Raw genomic sequence first — 8,857 nt, 5'->3', positions numbered from 1 at the left:
AATCCTGAAAACGTTATTATAAATTGAAGCAACTCCTCCCCCTTTGCCTTTTAGACGCGGCTCATGTTTATAACAGTAATCTTGGGGGGTGGACTCATTTAAAATAATGTAATCATCAGGTTTTAGCCAAGTTTCTGTCAAACAGAGCACATCTATATTATGATCAGTTATCATATTATTTACAAAAAGTGTTTTCGTAGAAATGGATCTGATATTCAATAAGCCAATCTTTATTATTTGTTTATCCATATTGCATTTGTTTTTTATTTGTTGAACCTCAATTAAATTGTTAACCTTAACTTGGTTTGGACGTTTTTTGTATTTTCTAGTTCGGGGAACAGATACAGTCTCTATAGTGTGATATCTAGGTGAAAGAGTCTCTATGTGCTGAGAATTAACTGACCTCTGTGACGGGAGGCAGCTAGCAGACGGTCGGTTTAGCCAGTCTGTCTGCTTCCTGACCTGGACCAGTTTATTAGTTGTCAATGTATCTGTTCAGGTTTAACTCAGTCACCCTAAATGAGATACATTATGTTTTAGTGCCTGATAAATATTAGTAGATATAATATCTGTAGTGATGTAAAGCTGCTGTATTAAAGCTCTCCGTCCTCTACAGGTGGATGAATTATCTGGACAGGTGAAGGTCTCTGACCCGCTCTGTCTCTCTTTGTGTTGGATATAAGATATTATTAGATTACAGATGCTCCCCTCTTCATAACAGCTTCCTAAAGAGTTTGCTTGATTACCCACAGTGCACTGCTCTGTAGCTGTAATGAGCCTGTTTTTTGTGTGTGTGAATGCATTTTAGAGAACATGAAAGGAATCTAATTATTATAAAGTGGAGAATTATTAATATGTTAAGTGGTCTTTAATATAACCTCCTGTAAGTCCTGCAGGAGTCAGACGCGCATTACAGATGCAGTACACCACATTGACCTGCAGGTGGCAGCAAAATCACTCTTACGTTAAAACATAGTGAACCCTAAAATATCAGTCAGAAAAAAACTTTTTATTTTTTCATTTTTTTAATGGAACAGTTATTGAACATTTAGACAAAATGTGAAAAAATGATAATAAATTGCATATGTGTTTTATGTTGAGTATCATATTTGATCCATCAGGCTTTTATGGCTCATATGGTCTGATATAGTGACTATGTCAAAAAAAAAAAAAACATTCCTCAGTTTTTATACCTTGGTTTCGTTTTAATTTAAGTTAAATTGTTAATGTTTTGTTATTTTTATGTTTATTTTTTATCATTTTATTTCATCAAGTGCATCAAGTTTTACTAAATGCAAATGATAAATGTTGCTAAATAAGCTTTTTTAATATTTATTGTACTTCAGTAAATGTTTATTTTATTTCAAGTGGATAGTTGCAGAATATTAAGTCGGATGCTGTTCCTTATCACTATGCCTTCAAAAAAAAAAAAAAAAATATATATATATTTATTTATTAAGTAGTTGTACTTAGTGTAAATTATTCTGTTCATATTTAATTCCATCACCTTAAATTAGATTATTAATATTTTAGTGCTTGATAAATATTGTTCTGGTTGGATTAAATTAAGTAATCTGATTTTTTTTTCTTCACATTGCATTTATTTCAAGTATGGTTTAGATTTAGTTGAAGTTTTAGTTAGTTATAATATACACTATAATACTGGAAAAGCCAAATAATATGAGTTCATTAGTCTCACTGTAGGATGCTCACAGTTGTCAATCAGCTATTATTTTAGCTATATATTATATATGAAAGAATCGGAGATCTTGCATTGTGGGTTTCTAAGTGGGATTTATGAGTCATATTTATATAATGCATTGCTTGTGGAAATCATTGATGTTTGTAATGAATTGTGTGCATGTTTTGTGACATCACTGGCGTTTGCACGATGACCAGAGGTCAGAGGAAGAGAAAGCGTTCAGGAGTGTGTCTCTTTAACAGTGATGTTTGCTGCTCCGTTGACTTCTGCGTCTCTTACATGTGGAGAAACTACAGGAGGCTGAGGACACGAGAGCAGCTGAAGACCAGACTCCTGAAGCCTCCTCCGTCGTCTACGGTAGGTTCAGCATCAGATCTTTCATGCACTTTCTACTAAATCACTCTCTTCTGATTGCTGGTCAGTGTGCACATGCATCAGGTGCCAAGTTTATAGCTGATCCAGTAGTTTGAGATGCTCTGTTTTCTCCTGTACAGCTCAGCCAAACCTGCTCTCTGATCTAGAATTGTTATTCAACACAAACCGCTGTGAAACTCTGGATGCTGAGGGCTTGAGATGCATTATCAATCACACATCAAGTTAACTGCTCACATTCATGAATATTAATATCTCTCTGTGTGTGTGTGTGTGTGTGTGTGTGTCTGTGTCTGTGTGTGTGTGTGTGTTTGTGTGTGTCTGTGTCTGTGTCTCTTTCTTTTAGTTAAAATGAGTGTATAATATACAGTAACAGAAGCTCCTTCATATTGATCACACTAGAGTTTAACCGATTTTACAGATTAATTATTTACATGTAACTTTGATGTATGAAGCCCCAATAAATAAATAAATAAAATAAAAAGGAATAGTTAAAAATTGACACATTTTATTAAAAATAAGTGAATAAATATAACGGATCAATAAAGGAGTAAATGACTTTATAAAACAAATACAAATTATTAAATTTAGTCCTAAATTTATTTTTGTGTATTACCTTGTATTTATTATTTTAAGTTTTTAATTATTAACTATTTTTATTATTACATTTAATGTATTTTTCATTAATACACTCCTTTATTTATTCCCGGATGTATAAATGTACATATTTAAATATTGCCACATTTATTTATTTCTCAATTCTGCAGACTGAGCCTCCACACTGCCGTTTTCTCTTGTTTCTTTTTCATTTAACAGTGAATTTAACTGCTGTCAGTCTGATGATTAAAGCAGTTTTAGGTTGGAGATCCACTTTTAACTCGAGTGTCGTTTCTGGAGGGCGTGACGTCGAGAGTGAGTGAGTGAGAAAGAGAGTGATGCGAGCCCCGCCCCTGTGGGCCGATCTGTCCGCTGATTGGCTGATAGCAGTCTCGTGTCATCGGTCTATGATCGGCGGATCGCGCGCTGCTCTCGGATGAAACAGTGTTGCGCGCGTTCGTGAGAGTCCGACTGAAGATGACGCGTGAACGCGGAGCTGCGGCCAAAGCCAAACTCACTCATCCTGGAAAAGCCATCCTGGCAGGTCAGTTTATACACATCACTAACATATACAAACTCAGAACTCATAAATAATCCAGAACTGAAGTTTCCATAACCCATCTGAACTCTCAATACATCTGAACTCAGAAGCTTCAGAAAAGGAGTGAAAATACTGATGAATGGGTTTATGTTGGTTTCTACAGTGAAATATGTGTGAATTAATATATTCAGAAAACTCCTTTACAGTTACGCGTGTGTGTGTGTGTGTGTGTGTTTGTGTATGTACTTTTGGACAGCAGTATCAGAAAAATTATTAATGTGCTTCTATTTTTAATAAATGCTGTTCTTTTAATCTTTTTATTAAATCAAATAATTCTGAAGAAATTACGACGGTTCCAAAAATTATATAATTATATATATATATTAAGTAGCAAAACCGTTTCTAATATTGATATTAAATCATCATATTATTCTGATTTCTGAAGATCATGTGACACTGAAGACTGGAGTAATGATGCTGAAAAATTTAGCTTTGATCACAGAAATAAATTACATTTTAAATTATGTTCAAATAGAAATGTTTTATTTTAAATTGAAAAAATATTTCAGAATATTGCTATTTTTTCTGTATCCCTAGTCTAATAAATGCAGCCTTGATGAAGAGAAAAGAGACTTCTTAAAACAAATATTACATATCTTACTGATCCTGAACTTTTGAATGCCAGTGTGTGTGTAAATATATATATATGTGTGTGTGTGTGTGTGTGTGTGTGTGTGTGTGTGTGTGTGTGATGGATTACATATATTTAAGATTCATACTAAGTAGTCGACAAAAGAATAAGAAAAACAGTTGATTTCAGCCCCAGTTGACTTCATTCTGCTAAAACAGAAAATGGCTGATTTCACTCATAAGCAGAAGACAGATGAATGTTATTATTAATGCATTAGAGAGTACACACCGTGGTTTATTTGAGATGTTTTGGTTCAGACTCCTGTAAAGGTCAGATCTACAGCTGATGTCCAAACACTGATGCTCACTTCTGTCAGAGAAACACAGATGCTTATGTGTTTAAACTAAAGCCAGTTTTAAGATGACGAAACTTAGTCAAAGGGTGTTAAAATGTTAAAATATACTCATTAATAATTAATAATAATGATAGTTTTATAAATAAAATTAACCATACTAATGTCTGATTGAAAGAGCAATGACTGAAGCCCTTAATTGTATTTATAAATGTACATAGGCATAACTATTCATTGCACGTCTGTGACTTTTATTGTAATGCTGTAATGTAAATGTATGAAACTCAAGGCTCTATTCTTTGCACCGCTGCATGAACGCAGTGTGATGATGCTCTTATTACAGATGGAGAGCGGTTATAAAGTGGGTTTGGTCATCACGATCTCTCTCTCACCTGTTCTCTGGGTAATTGGTGATCTAACTACCATCTGGAAACTGTTCTTCTGAAACCAAATGACAGGTTTTAATGGCGGTGATATTTTCTCTCTATACTGTGTGATGGTGCTGCTCCACCCGTCTGTAATTACACAAACCAGCCTTCAGTGGAAATGCCACGTCTCATGTGCAGAAGAGAATATGACTGTGAGCCCACTTTAAACCAGTCGTTTGTCTTTATTTAACACTGTAATTACCGTTGTCATAATATGAGGAGAATACTGGGTTTATTTGCAAAAACAGATAATGTTTTGTACTATGTTATCATGTTTTATTGTGTTAGTTAGCTGTATTGTTTAGTTAATTTTTTTTATAATTTATTAAAAAAAAAACAACTACAGTCTGATTGAGATTATCTGGAATGAACAATGAAAAGAGCAAATATATATATATTAATATTTGAGAATTATAAAAAATAACAAAATAAAGGAATTATTGTCTTGATGAACCAAATACAATTAATTTTATTATATTCTTCCATTAAAAAAAATATTAAGGTTAATAAATGAAAGGATAAAAAAATAATGAAAATAAGGAAAAAATGTAATTTTATTATTTGTATTTTTATTTATCTTTTTTATTATCTATGCATCCATCCATCCATGCAGTAGGAAATTTACTAAATATCTTCATGGAACATGATCTTTACTTAATATCCTAATGATTTTTGGCATAAAAGAGAAATCAATAATTTTGACCCATACAATATATTTTTGGCTATTTCTACAAATATACCCCAGAGACTCAAGACTGCTTTTGTGCTCCAGGGTCACACACACACACACACACACACGTATGTATATGTGTGTGTGTGTAATGATTTCAGTGCAGGAGGATGTTTTGAAGACGACTTTAACAGATGGATCTCAAATATTCAGAAAGTGCTTTTAGTCATTTAAAACATTTCCATTTTTTATTTTAAAAGTGTGTTTGTACTCTTTATTCACACTGATATGTAAGACACTTCTGGAAGTTCAGATTTGGATTGTTTTATATTATAGAGCAGCTCTGGTTTACTGTCACACAAACCCTTCAGTGACCTGGAAACATTTCACACGCTACACACACACTGCAGTTTTCTACAGTCACAGGAATGAAATTACCATATTTATATATATATATAAACAAATGTGTTACATTAAATATAATCATTTTTTAAACGTGCTCTCGGCTTCTGAATCCTGCTGTATACTGAAGTCTGTCAGAGAGCTCAGATATATGAAGAGACATGGTTCAGATATTTCATCCGCTCGTGTTACAGTGATGGCTCTCTGCCTGCGGGCGCTTCGGTCTAATGGAGAGCCGTCAGATCGCCGCTGTTGGGTTTTCTTCATCACTCAAGCCCTTTATTACAGCCATTGTTGTGTAAGAGTGTGTGTGTGTGTGTGTGTGTCGCCGGGAGGCTGCAATTAAGCTCAGTGAGTGCTCCTCTCCTCTCCTCTCTGGTCCGCTCATCAGCGTCTCTACCCTTCATTCACAATCACTTCTTCTTCCGTCCGTCCGGCTGATTTCGTCTGTCTCTCCTGAGAGTCGCTCAGGATGGCTCGAGTAGACCAGACATCATGTATTAGAAGAGCTGTAACCTCTGTGTTTGCTTCCTCAAGAAACATGAAAGGAATTATGCACCTGTCATCTGCTTTTAATGTAACAGCAGAACCCAGAAAAACACTTCCTCCAGCGGGAATCACCATCTCATTAAAACTGTGACTTAATAAGAGTTAGAAATGAACTTTGTGTCATTATTCACTCACTCTGAATCAGAGGACATCAACGTTTGGGGACAGCAGGAGTTATTTTATCAATAATAAATGACTGCTTTAATTGAACAAAGATGCATGATTGTTAAAAATGTTGAAAAAGATTTCCATTTCAGGTAAATGCTATTCTTTTGTGCTGTTTATTCATCAAAAAACCCTGAAAAATAAAAAGTAGCACATTTTCCACAAAAATATTACTATTACTTAAACTATTTCCAACAATCAGAAATATTATAGAATATTATTATTATGAGTACTGAAGACTGGAGGAATGATGCTGAAAATACAGCGGAGCATCACAGAAATAAATTATTGTTTAAAATATATTCACGTAGACAACAGGTTTTTAAAATTCTAATAATATTTAACAATTTCACTCTTTTCACTGGATTTTTTATTCTAATAAACAAGGCCTCTGTGAGCAGTCGAATTAACCGACCCCAGTAGTTTCAGAATATCCTCTCTTCCATATAATGAAAGCATATCCATGGCTATTTAACTCCAGAAACACAGATTTTTAAATATAAAATAAAACACTCCATATATTAGTTTGTAAGCCGTCATATAACTATAACATAGTGCATACTGTATGTCTTCTGTTGGTATGATGTTTTCATGGTGTCTCTCTGCCGTTTTTGGACCTAATTCACTTTTATTGTATTCTAAAGAGCAACATAAACATTCTTCAAATCATCTTCTTTTGTGCTCAGCTGAATAAAGACGTTCTTACATGTTCTGCATTGACATGTAAATAGCTCAATGATGAAATTTTAGGGTGATCTGACATTTTTACTCAAACATCAGGAGATTTTGAAGAAAGATGGGAGCTTGTGTTTGATTGATGTGCTGTATTTGGTTAGAGTGTGTGTGTGTGTGTGTGTGTGTGTGTGTGCGCGTGTGCGTGTGTGTGTGTGTGCGTGTGTGTGTGTGTGTGTGTGTGTTTTGACTGGTAGCAGGTTATTAGTGAAACACACTCGGAGTGCTGACTGATTTCTGCTGTCATGTAAATCAGTGGTGTTTCTCTGGCAGGACTCAGAAAGGGCGTCTGTGTTAATTTCCTCTGTTTCTGTTTCCACACGCAGACGGAGAGCTTGTAAAGACCTTTAGCTTGATTTATGATGCATCTGGGTGAAGCCACCAGCAGGAGCTCATGGGGTTATTGATTAGCTGCTTCTCTCTCTCTCTCTCTCTCTCTCTCTGTGTCTCTCTCTCTCTCTCTCTCTCTCTCTGTCTCTCTGTCTCTCTCTCTCTCTGTGTCTCTCTCTCTCTCTTGTCTGAAGTTTAAAATCATTGGTTACCCGTAAACCAATCAGATACGTTTAGTTATGACGTATGTTATGGGCCTGTACAGCCGCATCGAAGCACAGACATCATACATCGAAACATGTAACAAAAGACAACAAATGACAGTGTTCAACTGAGCTGTTATCTAAATAGATTAACTTGAAGTTAATTACCAAACTCGCCATTTGTATGCGACGTGTGCCTCGTCGACAACCATGGCGACAAGGTTGTCTTGATAAAGCGTTGATGCTAGCATAGCTCGCCATTTGGGATTCAGAATCCAGGATTCGGGGCTATACCAAAAATAAGGCTGTAATACCCCGCCATTATATCTTGATCATTGTGCACGCCAAGCTGTGCAGCACACAGACCAAGTTTTTCTGCCTCCTTGACCTGATCCTCCATGAGAGCAACCAAGGGGGACACAATTACAACTATAGCCTTGCCGGCCTTTGGCCTCCCCAGTTTCTCGCTAACTAACGGTAACAATTGATAAATTAAACTTTTCACAAAACCAGTCGGGAGTAGGGCCACAACATCACCTCCATTTAAAATGTTTATCAAACACTCTTCTTGTTCTGGCTTCAGTTTGAAAAAGAGTTGAATGTTCTCCATAACAGAGCGAATTGCATCCCGTGTCTCGTTTCCCATTTCCGCGGTCGTTTCAGTTTTCGATTTCTCTAACCTACAATGTAAAATTCGGCGCTTAGCATCTACGTCACGGCTCTCAGCCCGCCCTCTGTTCGTTGATTGGCCCGGCTGTTTCCAGACCGGTGGCAAACAGAAAGCTCTGACGCTGTATCACCTTTATTTATATAGCGCTTTAAACAAAATACATTGCGTCAAAGCACTGAACAACATTCATTAGGAAAACAGTGTCTCAATAATGCAAAATGATAGTTAAAGGCAGTTCATCATTGAATTCAGTTATGTCATCTCTGTTCAGTTTAAATAGTGTCTGTGCATTTATTTGCAATCAAGTCAATGATATCGCTGTAGATGAAGTGACCCCAACTAAGCAAGCCAGAGGCGACAGCGGCAAGGAACCGAAACTCCATCGGTGACAGAATGGAGAAAAAAACCTTGGGAGAAACCAGGCTCAGTTGGGGTCAGTTCTCCTCTGACCAGACGAAACCAGTAGTTCAATTCCAGGCTGCAGCAAAGTCAGATTGTGCAGAAGAATCATCT

At 35.9% G+C, this 8,857-nt stretch overlaps 1 protein-coding gene across 1 annotated transcript in view; it reads left to right on the top strand.

Annotated features, from left to right (window-relative positions):
• The first annotated feature begins 2,956 nt into the window (after nt 1–2,956).
• The window catches only part of LOC113052838 (tricarboxylate transport protein, mitochondrial-like), a 21,585-nt gene continuing 15,684 nt past the window's right edge, over nt 2,957–8,857 (top strand). Inside the window, exon 1 of the mRNA XM_026217287.1 lies at nt 2,957–3,215. Within this exon, the coding sequence (XP_026073072.1) occupies nt 3,149–3,215 (67 nt within the window). The 5' untranslated portion in view covers nt 2,957–3,148. The remainder of the gene's footprint in view (nt 3,216–8,857) is intronic.

Source organism: Carassius auratus, chromosome 33, assembly GCF_003368295.1.
Source record: "Carassius auratus strain Wakin chromosome 33, ASM336829v1, whole genome shotgun sequence".
NCBI lineage: Eukaryota > Metazoa > Chordata > Actinopteri > Cypriniformes > Cyprinidae > Carassius > Carassius auratus.
This window is presented reverse-complemented; position numbering and strand designations above follow the sequence as displayed.